This window comes from Schistocerca piceifrons, chromosome 10 (genome assembly GCF_021461385.2).
Source record: "Schistocerca piceifrons isolate TAMUIC-IGC-003096 chromosome 10, iqSchPice1.1, whole genome shotgun sequence".
Taxonomy (NCBI): domain Eukaryota; kingdom Metazoa; phylum Arthropoda; class Insecta; order Orthoptera; family Acrididae; genus Schistocerca; species Schistocerca piceifrons.
The window spans coordinates 6862973-6882893 of record NC_060147.1 but is presented as its reverse complement, the minus strand read 5'-3'; the positions used below and the strand labels follow the sequence as shown (position 1 = coordinate 6882893).

General features: G+C 42.1%; 1 protein-coding gene across 4 annotated transcripts in view; it reads right to left on the bottom strand.

Moving 5' to 3' along the window:
* Positions 1-19921, bottom strand: part of LOC124718639 (methylthioribose-1-phosphate isomerase) — a 75191-nt gene that overhangs the window by 36292 nt on the left and 18978 nt on the right. For 3 of the 4 annotated variants that reach the window (XM_047244263.1, XM_047244266.1, XM_047244265.1), the window contains exons 3-4: positions 15016-15230; positions 7057-7265 (exon numbers count right to left, since the gene is read on the bottom strand). In XM_047244263.1, the coding sequence (XP_047100219.1) occupies positions 7057-7265; positions 15016-15230 (424 nt within the window). The remainder of the gene's footprint in view (positions 1-7056; positions 7266-15015; positions 15231-19921) is intronic. The other variant, XM_047244264.1, reaches the window with a different exon arrangement.

The following is a 19921-nucleotide window of genomic DNA, read 5'->3' as shown; positions in this document are numbered from 1 at the left end:
AATATGATAAGTCTGTCGTTAAGGAAGCGGTTAATAAAGACCTTTGTTGGGAGTGTGCTTCTCTACGGCAGTGAAACCTGGACACTTGGAGAGGACGAAAGAAGAAGGATTGAAGGATTCGAAATGTGGTGTGTGCGAAGGATGTTAAAAATTCCATGGACGGCCAGGATGACAAATGAAGAAGTCCTGCAGAGAGCGGAGGAAGTTCCAGTTCTTTGGAAGACGGTCAAGAAGAGGAGAGATATATGGATGGGACACATTCTGAGACATGAAAGTCTTCTCCACACTATAACGGAAGGCCTTGTGGAGGGCAAGAGGCAGACCTAGAAGAAGGTACATAAGCCAGATAATGCAGGACCTAGGATGCGGAAGTTTCACGGAATTGAAGAGGCTGGCCGACAATCGCACTGAATGGAGAGCTGCTGCAAATAAATCGGCCGACAATCGCACTGAATGGAGAGCTGCTGCAAATCAATCTTAGGATTGGCAACTTAAGAAGAAGAATAAACACTTACGAAAAATCAATACACATTTAGAGGATTTGGCAAACTAGAATAAGCATCTGACAATGTAAAATGGAGCAAGATGTTCAAAATTCTCGGGAAAATAGGTGTAAGCCACAGGCAAAGACTTATAATATAGAGTACATACAAGAACCGAGAGAGGAAAAATAAAAATGGAACACCGTGAATGAAGTGCCTGGATTACAAAAAGTGTAAGAAACGAGTGCAGTCTTTCACCTTTACTGTGTTTGAGATGTGGTGCTATAGAAGGATGTTCTGAATTATGTGACCTCCCAAGATGAGAAACAAAATAGTTCTCCACAGAATTGGCACGCAGAGGAACATGTGGAAATCACTAACAAGAAGAAGGGATGGATGATAAGACATATATTAAGACACTAAGGCGTAACTTCAATACTACTAGAGGGAGTTGCAGATGATAAAAGATATAGAGGGTAAAAACTGTTGAGACAGACGGAGACCTGGATATATCCAATGTTGAGTGCAAGTGCTACTCCGGTTTGAGAAGTTTTGCAGCATTACAGAAGTTTTGTGCTACGATCTGTATTTACTCAATTATAAGATGAGGTTTTTTCCCAAATTCGTCATTAAAAAATACAGGGTCATCTTACATTTGCAGATTAAACTTTTAGTGCAGAGATTAACATTTTTACATATAGTGGTCATATTACATTTACAAATGGAGTTTTGCCTCTTGAGGTCAGGTGCTGACTTATTTTGAAGAATTCGGAAAGGCAGGACTGGACAAATAAAACTCACGTTCGAATAGGGTCAAGATTTCTCTAAATGTCGAACTGCTCGATACAACATCGATGTTGCACGAACAAACGTGATATTCGACTCGTGTAGTGCTAGTGCAAGATATACGAGGGCAGTTCAATAAGTAATGCAACACATTTTTTTTTCTGAAACAGGGGTTGTTTTATTCAGCATTGAAATACACCAGGTTATTCCCCAATCTTTTAGCTACACAACACTATTTTTCAACGTAATCTCCATTCAATGCTACGGCCTTACGCCACCTTGAAATGAGGGCCTGTATGCCTGCACGGTACCATTCCACTGGTCGATGTCGGAGCCAACGTCGTACTGCATCAATAACTTCTTCATCATCCACGTAGTGCCTCCCACGGATTGCGTCCTTCATTGGGCCAAACATATGGAAATCCGACGGTGCGAGATCGGGGCTGTACGGTGCATGAGGAAGAACAGTCCACTCAAGTTTTGTGAGCCCCTCTAGGGTGCGAAGACTTGTGTGAGGTCTTGCGTTGTCATGAAGAAGGAGAAGTTCGTTCAGATTTTTGTGCCTACGAACACGCTGAAGTCGTTTCTTCAATTTCTGAAGAGTAGCACAGTACACTTCAGAGTTGATCGTTTGACCATGGGGAAGGGCATCGAACAGAATAACCCCTTCAGCGTCTCAGAAGACTGTAACCATGACTTTACCAGCTGAGGGTATGGCTTTAAACTTTTTCTTGGTAGGGGAGTGGGTGTGGCGCCACTCCATTGATTGCCGTTTTGTTTCAGGTTCGAAGTGATGAACCCATGTTTCATCGCCTGTAACAATCTTTGACAAGAAATTGTCACCCTCAGCCACATGACGAGCAAGCAATTCCGCACAGATGGTTCTCCTTTGTTCTTTATGGTGTTCAGTTGGACAACAAGGGACCCAGCGGGAACAAACCTTTGAATATCCCAACTGGTGAACAATTGTGACAGCACTACCAGCAGAGATGTCAAGTTGAGCACTGAGTTGTTTGATGGTGATCCGTCGATCATCTCGAACGAGTGTGTTCGCACGCTTCGCCATTGCAGGAGTCACAGCTGTGCACAGCCGGCCCGCACGCGGGATATCAGACAGTCTTGCTTGACCTTACAGCGATGATGACTCACGCTTTGCCCAACGACTCACCGTGCTTTAGTCCACTGCCAGATCACCGTAGACATTTTGCAAGCGCCTATGAATATCTGAGATGCCCTGGTTTTCCGCCAAAAGAAACTCGATCACTGCCCGTTGTTTGCAACGCACATCCGTTACAGACGCCATTTTAACAGCTCCGTACAGCGCTGCCACCTGTCGGAAGTCAATGAAACTATACGAGACGAAGCGGGAATGTTTGAAAATATTCCACAAGAAATTTGCGGTTTTTTCAACCAAAATTGGCCGAGAAAAAAAATGTGTTGCATTACTTATTGAACTGCCCTCGTACGTGAGAAACTATGAACTAGCAACAACAACAATCTATTGCTCTGCATAAAAAATGGACAAATTTGTGAAACACGGGAGGAAATAGCACTGTAGAAACTGTGGGAGGTCACGATCAGTTCGCACCTGACAGCTAGCGATCAGCTGATTGTGAAACGTCAGCTGGACAAGGAGCACTGGGCAATTGATTGCTATTTGCTGAGATGCAGACAATTCGTGCAATGAATTTTTCTTAGCTTCTTAGTTTTACTCTGTTGTTGACAGAGACTGTACAGTTAATACTGACTGCTTAATTGAATATTATTTTTTTTTCCTTTTACTATGTCATATATACGCCACACTACAAGTAATCACAAACAGTATCGAATTTAATTGTGTGCGCAGTCTTCTTCCATATACGGACACTATATCGGTTCGCTAGTGCGTCAGTTCAAACGTACGCAAGTGACACCGAATTAGCGCCGTTACACGGGCAGTCGACTCGATACAAATGGCCAAAGGTGAAGAATCCGACACCGAGCTTCGTGATTGTCCGGGTGATGCTGCATCATACTTACAGCTCAAGCACGAACTTCCAGCCTCAGATTTTTATCGTGACGTATCTCGGGGCAAAACCAGCCCGTTTGTGCCAGCATCGCTCCACAGACAAGTATTTGAAACTATGCATAGCCTGTGCCACCCTGGAGTTAAGGTGAAGGTGAAATCAGTCTGCAGCCTTTACATCTAACCTGGAGAGGAGATGAAATTCCGACAGTTGGTCCGCATGTGTACAGTGTCAGTGTATGCACACTCACCAGTAGGCAGCTTCCCCAACACAATAGTAAGATTTACACACACACACACACACACACACACACACACACACACACACACACACTCCCTCTGACACGGTCAGACCATTCCCCCCCCCCCCCCCCCCCCCCCCCCCCCCCCCCCCGAAGCGCAATGTTACTTACTAACAGTCGTGGACAGATTTACACATTGGCCAGAGATGATTCCAGTTGATAAAATCTCCATCGTAACTCTAGTGGCCCTATCTATGTCACAGTGGGTTGAATGTTTTGGATGCTGCTCCACATAAATATGTACAACGGGCAACAAATCAAATCCGATGTACTAACCAAAATAAGCAACTTCTACAGGGCAGTTCATCATTCTATTGCGACTACCATCCTCCCAGTAATAGCAGGGTTGCACTGTTACATAAGGTGGCCGTAATCTGCCACGAACCCAACTGGACATCAGCCTCGATACTACTTCTGCCGGAGCTTCGGACAAAGTGCGAGCCAGACCTGAACGCGTCACCGGCTCGAGCAGTGTACGGTGAAACCTTACGCCTACCGGGCGAGTTTGTCGATTCGAGTGCCGTACCAAAAGATAGAACAGACTCACTGCATTTCACTCGCAACCTAAGAGAGAGAATCCCACAAAGCCACCCAGGGGCAGCATCCCCACATAAGGAATTAAGCAGATGTACACATGTGGTGCTACGCAGGGACAGAGTGCAGCCAGTATTAACACCTCTGTATGCAGGCCCACATCAAGTTGTCACCAGAGGTTAAAAAACATTCGAGATCACGGCCAGTGGGAAATGAAACGCCGTCTCTACGAACCGTGTCGAGCCAGAACAACTTGCCGGTATCCACCCCTGCCCTACCGAGCTCCGTCTCTCGACTGTTGCAGTGCGGCCACCTAAAGAGCCCCCGGTGACAACGCCTGCTCGGGAAACGCGTTCTGGTTGCAGTGGAGCACTTTCCAGTGAAGTATACAGACGACACAGAAGATGGTGCCCCATTCTCCAGTGGGTGGCTGCGTAGAGACTGCAGGAGGTCACAATCGGCTCACTCCTAACAGCTAGCCAATTGGAAAAAAATCAGATGTGAGGAGCACTGTCCGTTGACTGTTCTTTGCTGAGGTGCAGATGTTCTGTTGCTCGGTTGTTGATAGAGACTGTTTGCTTAATACGGATTGTGCTTAATTGAAGATTCTTCCCCTCCCCCCCCCCCTTTCTTTCACTGTGTTGAATGTACGCCAATGTGTCTTTAGAAATAAAGTGTTGAGTTTAATTGTGCATTCAGTATTCTTCCATATATAGACACAATATCGATTCACTGGTCTCGCACTTCAAATTGACTCCAGTGACAGCACTAAATTCTATCATCTTACACACTCTTGTTATATTTGAACACTTTCGCAATAAAAGTTTTCATACATGTGTGGATATCGTGAACAAACATTAATGCTGCCAATTAAGTAAAGGTAACATTCAAAAGTGGAAATGTTGTCCTTCAAAAAACACTATTTGATTCTGAACTCAGATTGATATTTTATTTGATTACGAGAAACTGGAAAGACTGTAATGAATTACTAAATGGGTTGCAAACAAGAAATTCAATTGCTGTTTATGTATTAGAATACAGGGTAAAAATCTTACCAGTGTTTAATAAGCTAGAGAACAGGACGGTGACACTCAGATGAAACAAAAAGTAAAATTATTCCACACTGAAATGTCTAACAAATGATATAAACTGACTGTAACTGTTTTCACGAGAATAAATTACAGCGACAAGATCCGTTGTGGTAACAGTACCAATACATGTCACTAATCGCGGGATGGAGCAGAAATTCAAGAATTGCACTGAATCGTGATGCAAGCTTTTATTTATGGATTAAGTGCTGTTATTACATAGGACTTGCACCCTTAAAGACACTGCAGTCAGCGTTTCAAAGCTGCTTAGGCACAGAACTACAAGAAGTTTAGCTGAGAACTATAGTCTGATCTACAGACAATGGCGGTTCGCCTGTGTCGAGGCACGGATGGGGACTGCACTGTGAAGATACCGAGCGACAGCTGCGGTAAGCGCATGCGCAAGCTTTCTGCTCGAAGAAAGCGTACATCCTGCACATTATGTCTCTCGCTCGCCTTTGAAGAACGGATCACTTGACACAACTCGCAACCAGTGGAATCGAAAGTCACTAAACAATTCGCTACGACCACATTTAATGCTCGCATTAGCTATACCATTCACAGCACAGCACTCAGAACATACTGAAAGCTTGTCAGCTGTCGGAGCATACGTGACGTAGGTGCGTAGAGCAAGCCTAAATTCGACTAACATCGTTCGTGAGTCCAACTATACGATGAGTGCGGGGAAGGAAGTAGTGAGTGGACAGCAAATTACATACTACCAACCGTGGGAATCTATACTGCATACTTTGGCTTTTTAGGAACATCAAACCATGTTTAAAATGCAGTTTGTAGGAATCCATTCATTGTAGAAATAACTCTAAAATTGGACAAATACTCAATAATAATATTCATTTCTGCAGGAGACTGTAAAAGTCTCAATACGGCCCAGTGGCGTACCTACGTGGTTAGTGCTGCACTGTTGTTCACACTCACCGCGACGTATGAAGAATGAAAGGAGGTGTGTCAGCTGCTGGCTCTAAGGTGCCAATGAGAGAGTGGCGGGGCAGATGGTATGTTCGGAAACAAGTCACACTGTAATATTCTCACATCAGTAGAATGTAATCAGATACGCATTTCGATAGAAACAGTTGTGTTCTCTCGTCTCACGGTATCCGTAACCCCAGAAATGGCAACATATTCAAAAGAAACGATGCAAGATAGGAATGGATGGTGTTGTTCACGAGCCAACTGACGATGAGTAAGCAGAGACATATATATGGCTACATGCTTATTTTTGTGATTTTTGGCTTAAAGCATGCTGTACCCGTAAACCAGATTTTTGAACCTTCCCCACTCCCTGTAAACGTCACATAATGGTAGAGTGATCACAGTCGACCACATTTGCCAGTTCTAAAATACACTGCCGTGTATCACAGTGGATTAACGCATTTAAACTATCTTCATCAAATCTCGAAGGTCTTCCTGAACGTGGAGAGTCATTAATGTTAAAACAATCATCATTAAAATGAGAAAACCATTTTCTTGCCATGCTCTGTGCAACGGCATTATCCCCATACAATGATTCTGGCTGCCTCCACTGCTGTCACCCCTCTATTGAGCTCAAACAGAAGAATACGTAGGAATGTTCCGATTTCTAGTGTTCACAGTTCCACTACTATCCATCACCAAATGATAGAATGGCTATATGTAAACTCAAATAGCAATAGTCAATTACAAATAAAAAATGACAATCGATAAATAGGCCCATACCAACTGAGATACCAACACACAAAACACAAAACAAAACCATACAAACTAATGTACCAGCCTAATACTTGGTGCATTCAGTGAGTAACTTTTTTGTTGCTTGAACTGCCAATGAACACACAGTCCCCAAAACCCACACTATCTCTCACCTGGTATGTACCAATTTTGTTGGCAGTGTCACCGTTGGCAGCCACACGGTCGGCGCCCACGACGACAGCCGAGATGGAACGCACCTTCATCAGAGCGGCAACCATGCTGTCACACACCAACGTCGCCGGGATCTGCTCGTGTACGAGTTCGTATGCGGTGAGGCGGGCACCCTGGTTGTATGGGCGAGTTTCGGTGCAGTATACGTGGTCTGTTGGGGAAACAAGAGAAACAATGTAAAATATATCCTCAGTCGATGTAGATCAACTGCATTTCTTGTTAGCCAACTCAGCTGACTGTTGAATATGATAAGCAGTTATTCAAAACTTGTATCTAAATTATGCTTTACACATACGCCCATGTAACATTATTTTTGTTTTACATGCAACTATATAGTACTATTTTCTTTTTGCATCCAAGTGGGACTTTTAAGTTGAAGTTACACCGAACTGTGGGACAATCAAACCTCTCCTGATAACCCTAAAAATACAAGACACATACAGCACACTATTTTTCTGTCGATTTTCAAGTCTCCATAAACACATTTGAATGATAAATTAATGGCCCAACTGCCTTTCACGTAACTTATTCCTAGGCAATGTAGTCAATGAGATACAATATAATCTGAGCATAACTGTAATTTTAGCATAAAGTGCTGCAATTTCTATATATTTATTAAATGCTTCAAGCAGATGAAAGAACAGAGCACCACAATCTAGTGACTCCAACCAAACATTTTAATCTAGAGAACAGAGTACTGCACAAATAAACTTTGAATTACATTCCTTTCACCATAATTTTTGTATTCTAGTTATTCTTTATGCCATATCTTTATTTCCATACCTATTTATTTCTCAGTTATCATGGAACTATATGACAATTACTCAGTTATGAAATGGGTCACTATCTGTAGCAGGACATAGATTACAAATCATAGAAAAAAAATATCAGAACTACAATGCAGCATCATGTCCTGAACTAAATAACTAGGAAGAACTGTTTTACATAATAAGAGGAAAAAGTATGCCACATGTACACATTTTCAAACTTTGATCTGAAAATTTGTTATTTACTGCCCAGATTTTTCCATGACTTGGATTTGAAGCTTATTGAAAATGGAACTTGCAGAATAATATAAATGCACACCCTTTTATACAACAGTTAAGCAAGAGTTACCCAAGTACAAACCGTTTTTGTCATGTGTTCATCTCTTTAGGTACTGCATGTAGTGAGAGGGTTAAGTTAGCAATTAGAGAGACTTTAAAATAGGTCCAGTTTAAGTTTGTGAACTGCCATTGCAAATATTTCTGAGTTGTCTAGCTAAGAATGTTTTTATGGAATACCATAACACCTCTGAAGAGGATAACACATACTCTCTTATCCTCACATTTTGCCTCCTCTTAGAGTGTCGTTACAATACCAAGGAGAAAAATTGCTTAAAAAGCCTATAAAATTATGAGACAAATTGGCTGACCAAGTGTACTTCCAAGGGAGAAATTATTAGTACTGCCAAGAGACACACAAAAAATTGTAAATATGTCATCTTATTGATTAATTATTCGACAAAAGCTACTTTATAGTAGTATTTCATTCCACCAGACTAGTTTCATGCATTGCACATCATAAGCAATATCTGTATTACACAAAACACACATACTTCTAACATTAAGTTGCTTACAGTGCATTTTGTTGTATTTTATGCACGTATGGTTTTTCAGTTCTTTTTACAAGTGATGATATCTGGCATATCCCAATGACAATATTTTGTAATGTTCATGTAATCACATGATTACATGATTTACATATACATATATGTAACCAGCATATGGATTTTCTTTTTGTAAAATAGATGCAGTTGTCATTGCCAATTGGTGTACATGCAAAGATTACTTTCGGTACACATCATAGAATATATACAGTATAATGCTGCTTCTAACATGTATTCTCTCTGTTAGCAGAAAAAAAGAAATTTTTTTTTTTTTTTTTTTTTTTTTTTTTTTTTTTTTTAGTGAGCAGTTAGTTTTAATAATATCAGCATGGATGAAGATCTCTTGGGTCTCCAGCCGGGTGGTAGCATTGATATCTTCCCGAAACATCGCGAAAAGATATCAATGCTACCACCCGGGCGAAGATGGGTAGTATGACACTTCCCAGAACGTCGCGAGATATCAGCGCTACCACCCGGTTAGAGACCCGAGAAATTTTCATCAATAGTTTACGCCGGGAAAGCCTACAGCCACATATAATGTCAGCATGTTTCGTTGTATATGTGAAAAATTTCTTTCTTTCTTTCTTCCAAAATATTTAGTGAGCTATCTTTTTTCAGCAATATGTAGGACTGACAGGCATTGTATTGTGTCAGTGGTTGGGTGGTTTGTTGTTCTAAGTGTGTACTGAACAAAGAGAGGTTCATGCCACTTACACAGATATGTTCTTCAAATTGTGATTTGAAATTTCATTCAGTTTTTCCTGTGTAAATTTTTACAGTTACTTATATGTTAAAATGCGATAACTGTGGGAAAATGTTCAAGACAAGATTTATAGAACATCTGGATGTAACTGACACGAGACTGTCTTCATTTAGTACACCTTCAAAATAACAAAATCGTGCAACCAGTGCTAACACAGTGACTACCAGTCTTACATATTGCTGAAAAAGGCAACTTACTCAATATCTTCAAAGAAATAAAAATTTTCACATATATAACGAAACATGCTGACATTATTATAAATGAACTGAAAAATCTAAAAATTCATCAAAAATTTTTCTCGTACACCTCAGCAAAACCACATTTCTTTTTTCTGCTAACAGAGACAATACATATCAGACCTAGTATTATATATGTTCTATGAAGTATACTGAAAGCAATCTTTGCATGTACACCAACTGGCAATGACAACTGCATATATTTCATAAGAAATTCCATATTGTGATTTCATAGATCTATATATTATGAAAAGGATAGTTGCTTCTTACCATATAGCAGAGATAATGAGTTGCAGATAGGCGTAACAAAAAGACTGTCAGAAAGTGGGCTTTTGGCCAATAAGGCCTTTGATGAAAATAAACACCAAACACAACTCTCTCACACACACACACACACACAAAACCACAGTCTCTGGCCACTTGGCCAGACTGGCTTCAGCAACTAGAGAATCTGTGTGTGTGTGTGTGTGTGTGTGTGTGTGTGTGTGTGTGTGTGTTTTTTCGATGAAGGCCTTGTTGGCCAAAAGCTCACATTCTGACAATATTTTTGCTGTGCCTACGTGCGACTCAGCGTCTCCACTATGTGGTGAATGGCAACTACCCTTCTCGTAATATTGTTACGTTCCGTCCTGGATTTTCCATTGTTATATACAACCAAGTACCAGTATGATTACATGAACATCACGAAGGGGAATGAAATGAGCATATGGCATCATCGGTTGGGAGGCCTCATCCAGGGACCACCAAGTACAAGTCACATTTCAGTCTACGCCACACTGGGCGACTTGCGCACTGGTGATGAGGATGAAATGCTGACGAGAGCAACACAACACCCAGTCCCCGAGACAAGAAAATCTCCAACAAGGTCAGGAATCGAACCCGGGCCCGCTTGCATGGGAGGCAAGCACGTTACCACCCTGCTAAGAAGGTGGACATCATGAAGGAGAATATCACATATAAGGCAAATTTAACAACAAAGAACTTAAAAATGATATGCATAAATCACTAAAATCTGCACTGTAAGTACCTTGCAAGAAGTAAGACTGTATTGCCTTTGTGTAATACAGATAGTACTGATGATGGGCAATGTCCAAACGTAGTCCTGTGAAATAAAATACAATGGAGATTTTGTTGGACAGTTATATATTATAATATGCCATTCTTACAATTTCTACAAGCTGTGGAGCTCCACATGCACAAATCATATAAAATTACAAAAATTGTCTTAATCTTTGGGGCTGTTAGTTCCTTCCTCTGGGAAGAAAAAGAGGAACAGAATGGGGAAATAAACCAATTGAGAGTCAAAGATAAAGTAACCAGTGGAACAATGCTCCTATTGTAGCACAAAAGAGGCAAATATGCTCCTGTTTAAAAGACTGACTGGAAAGTGGGGTACCAGCTGCCTCTTTCTACATTCCTCCGAGCCCTTAAAATTTTTCCCAAAAATCTTGGCGTGCGAACATATTTGTGCTCTTTCTAACATGCAACTCACTTCTCACTCCCACGAGCTAAACTCCCCTAACCGTAACTCACTCACAACCACTAGTCCATTGTCTAAGTCGCTCATAACCATCCACTTCCACTCGCCCATTCTCTCTCAGTCAGTCAGCCGAACGCATTGTCACTACAACTTTGTGGCTCTCCAACTATCATTGTCACAGTCTCCTTCGTTCTGTTCTACTAGTACCGTTTCCTCTCACTGCCACTGACTCCCTTTTCCTTGTCATCATTCTCATATTCTCTGTCTCTCATTACCACTGGCTGTCACATGCTTCCACTTTCTCTGTCCCTTTATTCCTCTCCCACTGGCACTGTCTACCTCACTCTTTTCCTAACACTGTCAGCTATGTTCCACTGCCACTGTTTCTCTTTCTTTCTCTCATACTGCCACTGCCTCCTTCGCTCTTTCTATACCACAACCACTGTCTACTACCTTCTGGTATTTGTTACTTTTTGATCTTTTTCCCACTGCCACTGTCTCCACCTCTTTGAGCATAAGAAGCACACACATGTTTGCATGCCACAAGTTGGGAGAAATTTTTTTAGAGGTGCTGAGGAAGGTAGAATGAGGCAGCTGGTATCTCTTTTTCAGGCAGAGTCTTTTAAACAGGAGCATATTTGCCTTTTTGGTGCTCAGATAGGGGCACTTTTATGCTATCCCTTCTTTTCCCTGACACAGAAGCACATGTCACTCATATCTAAAGAACTTTATGGATCAGTAAAATTTTGATATTTTACCTACGTGAAATTCAAATAACACAGAACTAATTTTACACATCTGACCAGCAGACTTTACGTGCACAGAAGTTTTACAAGTGCTTCAGTACAACAACATGGGGTTCCCAGAACCCTTATGATAACAACAGAGACATTTTACAAGATATTTATCCGATCTATATTACTTTATAAACTACATTTTTAGCCTAACGCCTTATTTTACATGTACAAGTAGGGTAACTTCGAGCTGCTTTATCTTGGAAACAGGAAAAGATACCAAGAAAATTTCTAAGATTGTTCAACGTTGGGCTCTTAGGAATATATTGCAAGGATTTTACTCATTTCCTGCGCATAGCTCTCTCGAAATCCGTGATCTGTTTTGGTACAAAAAAATAGTAACAAAAATTCTTTTTTTGAGGGTTTCTAAGGAGCCGTTTGTGAGCTAATGGTGCCTCCTTAAGACCCTTAGACGCCAACTGCAGGCCACGTGGAAAAAGAACCAACTTTGACTTGTACTGTAGAATAGTGACACTAAGAGGATCCTTCTGCTGCATATACAAATGGTCTCTTGCCCAAGGGGTATCAAAAACACTTGATCCCCACCTTTCCATCAGCAACAGAACCCAAAGTACGAGCCCCAGATCTCCCCATTTTCATGTGCCGTTTTGGAACATTTTAGGTAGTACATCCTGTTGCATGCATATCAGTAATAATATGAAAATGAGAGATTTTCTGCTCTCCACAGGGGAGGAACACGTTGCAGACATGGACATTGAAAATAAGCCATCAGACCAAATACATCAGAGCCCTGTCATATCTGGATGCTACGGCCTGGCTACCACCGTGCCTGAGGTGAGCAGAAATGTCGCTGAGGTGGATAGTGGGGATATGGAAGAGGGATGGGGAGAGGGGAGTGACAGCACGCTAGGAATGTGCGGAAATGCTAGTGCTGCCAGTGGGCATGGGGAGAGATGTGGTAGGTACCGGAAAGGCTACTGTGTGTGTGTGTGTGTGTGTGTGTGCGTGTGTGTGTGTGTGTGTGTGTGTGGAGGGGGGGGGGGGGGGGGGCGGAAGGAGAGAAACAGTGGTAACAGAAAAGTGATAGACAGGTGGATGATAGAGACTAGCTGAGACTGAGGTCAGGGGGGTTACAAGAACAAGGATATATTATTGCAGGGGAGTCCCAATCTACGCATTTCAGAAAAGCTTTGGTAAGTGGAAGAATCCAGATGGCATAGGCCCTACTAAAGTGAAGCACATCATAATGGGATGGCAGGCACACTCGGAAATTGGGAGGTCCAATTGTCTCTTGCCCCTGCCACATCCCTGCACAATCCTACAGGCAATACTACCATCTTCCCCCACCCCTACCCCACTAACTCTCCCCCTTCTCTCGTTTCACCTCCTCTGTTTCCCCACTACCCACAACAGCACAGTTCACTGCTCCCCTCAGATGCAGTCGCATACGAGGCCCTGTGCCTGGAGATGATAGTGACTGTGTTTCTGCAAGTTGTACTCGTGTGAATGTGCGCAAGTTTTCTTCTTGTGATGAAGGACTTAAAATGAAAGCTGAATATTTTAGCAGCTTTTTCATTGCACCTGTGTGTGACTCAATAGTTCCTCTATGTGGTGAGCAGAAATCTGCTCTTCCCATATTACAGGCTGGGGAAAATTAGAAATTAAGTTCAGGGCATTCAAACCCACAGATGAAATAGGACAACCTGTTGAGTTGCATATTCTTACCTTGTTTTCATTTTACTAACAAGGGAACCTACCCCCCTCAGATTTAGTTATAAGTTGGCACAGTGGATAGGCCTTGATAAACTGAACACAGATCAATTGAGAAAACAGGAAGAAGTTGTGTGGAACTGTGAAAAAATAAGCAAAATATACAAACTGAGTAGTCCATGGGCCACATAAGCAACATCATGGAAAAAGTGTGCTTAGAAACGCCGTGGTCCCGTGGCAGCGTGAGCAGCTGCTGCACGAGAGATCCTTGGTTCAAGTCTTCCCTCGACTGAAAATTTTACTTTCTTTATTTTTGCATAGTTATTATCTGTCCGTTCGTTCATTGACATCTCTGTTCACTGTAATAAGTTTAGTGTCTGTGTTTTGCGACCGCACTGCAAAACTGTGCGATTAGTAGACGAAAGGACGTGCCTCTCCAATGGGAACAGAAAACATTTGATCGAAAGGTCATAGGTCAACCGATTTCTCCACAGGAAAACACATCTGATATATTCTATACGACACTGGTGACGGCATGTGTGTCACATGACAGGAATATGTTGTCGACCCACCTAACTTGTACACTTGGCGAATGGGTAAAAAGATTCTTCTACCTTGCCCGATTTAGGTTTTCTTGTGGATGTGATAATCACTCCCAAAAAAGTGATGAAAACATAAGAGTTTGTCACATAAACTGAAAATAAAAAATTAAAATTTACACTCGATGGAAGATTTTAATCTAGGACCTTTCACTCCGCAGCTGCTCACGTTACCGCGAGACCACGGCGCTCCTGCGTTCCTATTGTCCTTATTGTTGCTTATCTTCCTTTGAACTACTCAGTTTGTATATTTTGCTTATTTTTTCGCAGTTCTACACAACTTCTTCCTGTTTTCTAAATTGATCTGTGTTCAGTTTTTCAAGGCCTATCCACTGTGCCAACATATAACTAAATCTGAGGGGGGTGCGATGGGGAGGTTCCCTTGTAAGGATACACCTTCAAATCTTTTCCATGAAGTTAAAAGAAATAGGACACTCAGAAATCAAAGAGAATGGTCTAGTGTTCAATTTATCAAAAAAATTTGGACTGGAAACACTACATATGTTGTGTTCAAGAGATCATTTCTTTTTATATTTGTATCTCATCCAGTGAACGAGTGCTCTAGTTGTGCCGCATCTCGTACACGCGAATACTATAGCAATCGTGCACTCAGTTTAAGAAAAAGAGCACAAATATAATGAAAGTGATTGTACAAACTATTCCACATCCTTCACAAATTCACACTTCTACTGGAGAGAGAGCTACCCTACCGAGCTTGCCTATGGCGTGCAGCGCCCGGATGATGCCGAGGGCCGTGCCGTAGCCCGCAGTGGCCAGCGAACCCGTGTTGCAGTGCGTCAGCACCCGCAGCTTGTCCGAGCTCCCGCACACCTGTGCCGAAACCACCGCCTGTGCTCCCAGCTCGCCGATGCGTCGGTTGTCCGAGATGTCGCGAGCCAGCATCGCCTCGATAGCGTCGACAAACCTGCAGTGGTTCACCCAAACCACTTTAAAAAGGAAAATACGGTTGCACAGCATAGTTAAAAATAATTGAGTCCACTGTCTCGATTTACAAATGGTGAAACTAAAGCCGCATAACAAACAAAACTAATAATTTTACGCACATTCTGCTCACTGTTGCCACAGTTGCCAACAGTTTAAGGTGTACACAAGTCGTCACCTCGGCTGCCGTTAGTGGTGCGTATGCGAGGAGGGGCGAAGAGAAGTCGTCAGGAGTGGAGTATTGCGTGATACTCCAACCGACGGTGTCATTCAACTGCGTCAGTCTGTATCTCGCTAGTTGGGGTGCGCATACAAAATTTAATGTCAATTTTGTGTTATTTTAGCTACAGTGAGGATACTTAGCTACGGTAGCATTCAGTACGAGGGACACAATATAAACATTATAAGTGTTACATTAAGAAGTGACAGCGACAGTACCGAGAATATAAACTTTTCTATGGAGAGTCAGAAGAAGAAACACTGCCCCGTGTGGTGTTTAATGCAGCATTGCCATTACGAGAATCGGCAGCAGTCCGAGTGTGTGGTACAGGACAGAGGCAGAGAGCACTGTAGTGATGGCACATAGTACTCAAAAATCCCTCTCCCCGCATCACACAGCCATCTTCTTAGTTGCACACCACTGTAACAGCAGTTGAGGTGGTGATTTTCATGTATCTTAAAAATAATAAACTTCTTACTACTATCCAAAAAACACACACACACACACACACACACACACACACACACACACAAACCAGAATATGTAATTGTGGGTTACAAACCTGATACCTGGTTTCAAATGAAAAGGCGAGCAGCACGCAGGAAGAAATAGCATCATCCATCCGCTGTAGCTCAGGAACAGAAATTTATGATGCTACAAAGAGCATGCACAGATTTATGTATGAAGGTGATGCACAAGGTCACAGTGTTATTGTTTTGCATATTGGTGTTCTGGCTGCTGTGGGTTTATTTGTCGATTGTCATTATTTATTTTTAGTTCACTATTGCTAGTCAGAGTTTCCATATTGTCATTTGGAGATAGTGAGCAGAACAGTGGACACCAGAAAATGGAGTGCCAAGTGGAGAAACCTTAACATTTTTGACACAGTCTTCTGTTTTGAGTTCAACAAAGGGGTGACAGATGTGGAGGCAGCCAACAAAATTTGCATCTCGTATGGTGATAATGCAACTGGACAGCACACAGCAAGAAAATGGTTTCCTCATTTTAAGGAGAATTATTTTGATGTTAGTGACTCTCCACATTCAGGAAGACCTTAACGGTTTGATAAAGATCGTTTAAACACATCAATCTGCAATGACCCACATCAGTGTATTCGAGAACTGGCAAATGTGGCGAACTGTAATCATTCCACCACAGTGTGACATTTGCATGCAGTGGGGAAGGATAAAAAATTGGGGTGCTCTACGCGAAATCACAAAAATCAGCACGTGACCGTACATGGATCTCTGCTTGCTCATCGTTAATTGGCTCGTGAACAATACTGACCCTTCCTATCTCGTATTGTTACTGGCGATGAGAAATGGTCCGTTTATGTCAATATAAGGAAAGGGGAAAGGAAAGGAATGGCTGATCCCAAACAAAGCAGCAACTCCCCTTATAAGGAACTAGGTGCATCCACAAAAGATAATGTTCTGCATCTGGTGGAACAGTGACAGTGTGGTGTACTACGAAGTGTTTCCCAAGGTGTAACCATTACTGCTGAAATTTATTGTTAACACCTGCGATGTCTCGCAGATGCAGTCCGAGAACAGAGACCGGGAAGACCGTGTGAAGTGGCGCTATTCCACAGTAACACCCCACTCGCTTTCTGATAGACTGACAAAACACATTATAAAGGAGTCGGGCCGGGAAGTCATTGCGCACCCACTTTACTCCCTGACCTCACGCCCTCATAATTTCTCTTCTCTGCTCTCTATTAAACAACCTGCGAGGAACTTCCTTTCCGCACGAAAATGCTCTCCAAACACGGCTCAACGAGTTCTTCGACTCGAAACCACTCGATTTCTACAGTCGCTCAATCAAAAAGTTACCCCAGCGTTGGGATATTATTGATAAATAAAGTCTCTGTTATGTGCATCTGCCGTTTTAATTAAACTTACAGCAAAATGCTATGAACTTATGCACCTAACCCATATACATGTGGGACAAACTGGGTGAGAATTACCCACAGTTTTATAGTAAGTACTGAATGAAGAATTTTTAGTAGTACAGAAAACTGTCAACACACATTTAGGTACAACTGCAACCAACTGTCTACCGAATGGAGTGAGAAGGGTGAGGATCAAAAAACTCTAAACGTACCTTTACAGGCACAAAAACAACAACTCTCTTACATTTTTCTAGGAAGTGACCAAAAAATGAGGAAAATCCTACAGATAGGGTTCGGTGTGCCCGAGCAGTCTGCACAGCCGACCGTCCTTCGCGGGATCTGAGTTTGACCCCAAAAACTGCAGGGAATTTTTTCACGGCGGAAAGACCGGAACATGGTGCACTCAGCTTCATGATGTCAACTGAGGAGCCACCAGGTCTGCTAAAACGACAACGGTCGGGGCAGGGGCAGCAGTGCAGAGTGTAGTGTTGGCAGTTAGCCAACACTACGCACACTAATTGAGAGAGGAGGCCGAAATGCACGCGTTAAACTCACGCAGGCGGGCGTGAGGTCTGAAACAGGATACGGAATGAATGCTATAAAGAAAAGTACATAGCTGCTGGAATACTTAACTTTAATCCATCATTTGTATACATCGTTCTTGACGGTACGGTATAAAAAATATCAACTGTTAATGGCGCCTTGCTAGGTAGTAGCCATTGACTTAGCTGAAGGCTATTCTAACTATCTTCTCTACAAATAAGCTAGGCTTCGTCAGTGTTGCATCGCTAGCAAAGTCGGTTGTACAACTGGGGCGAGTGCTAGGGAGTCTCTCTAGACCTGCCGTGTGGCGGCGCTCGGTCTGCTATCACTGATAGTGGCGACACGCGGGTCCGACGTATACTAACGGATCGCGGCCAATTTAAAAGCTACCACCTAGCAAGTGTGGTGTCTGGCGGTGACACCACACAGAGACCCCGCCGTACATCTTGAGGACGACACGGCGGTCAATCGAGCTGGTGTAACAGTACTTTGACTACCGCGTCTCTGCCAATACAAAGATATGATTTACGATCGCGCATCCACAAGAGCGCTGCGCTAGCGACCAATTTTTTCAATAATTTTTGTTGTTTTTTTTTTACTTTTGCGTAGGTGTTTGCTTTTAACAACTAACTGATTACTCTCTCTCCCTTGTCTTCATACGAAAGACGTGTATTTTTCGGCGCTGTGTTAAATACGCTTTTAAGTGGAAATTAAAACTATATTATGAAACCAAGTTATTTCAATAGTGATTCGAAATAGTTATCACCAAATTTATAAATTAATCCTGACAGTGACAACTTAAAGAAATTTTCAACAGACGGAGAACAATGAAAACAGGTCATCCTACAAGAAAATTAAGAAGACAGCCACGAAGACTATATTATAATTAATACTACGTTTCTAACAAAATTATAAGGTAAATTTCAATAAATTTCTGATGCTATTTCCGTACTGTCGCTTTTTGTAGTGTTGCCGACCCGGTCTGCCATGCAAGGTCAAATTACAGCACTATCTCAATTAGTAACACGAAGCCCGCCTTATCCGTAACTTATTCCATCAAAATTCAAAACCCAATCAGATTTTCTATTATATATTTTCACGGCAGAACCCCGAGAGGAAAAAAAAAAAAAACGCTACACTGGAAAGGCCCGTCGGCAGCTGAACAGTGCTTTCTCTTTCTTTTTTCTCTAGATAGGAAGCACTACAAATAACCGAGCATAAAAGATACATTTTTCTTTTTTTTTTTTTTAAATTGAACCTTCCAGAGAATGTGGACTCTGGTACCCCAAGTTGCACACATATTCAACAATGCTTTGCAATTTTAGTGTGAAACACTGCACTATCATGCAAAAATAGGAGGGAGACTGGAGTCCCCAGGAACGTTCAACAAGGGAAAACTTCTTAGCCTTTTAATTAGCAACAGGCACTGAACTAGTAACAAAATTCTCCTGTGTGTGTGTGTGTGTGTGTGTGTGTGTGAGAGAGAGAGAGAGAGAGAGAGAGAGAGAGAGAGAGAGAGAGAGAGACCTACTAACCATTTAACTAAAATATCAAAAACTGTTCAAAGTATTCAAAATTGTCTAATGTGGCACAAGAATGAACAGAGAGATTTAAAGTAGCATTCGCCTAAAATATGTGAGGTTTCTTATTTTCTCAATTGTGAGCATGGAGGAAAATGTACACTTTTTTCAAGAAATGTTATCAATTTCATTCAAGATAACACCTGCTGCAGTTATCAGTAAGAGGATTATACTACATTAAGGTAACTCACCACGATAAAAGAAATGGACGTCGGGAGGACAACGTATTACGTGACGACAAAATTTTTGCACGACACTGTACGATGCAACAACTACCTATCTAGTAGGACAGTTAAAAGCATTGTGTTCTGCTGCTGCCTTTTACTTAATAATTGCTGATTACATCTTATACAGCCAGCTGAACATCTGCACTGACACTCAAAATTCTCTTGGCTAATCAGGTGTGCAGTACACTAAAAATGTTGAAGTAGATATTGCAC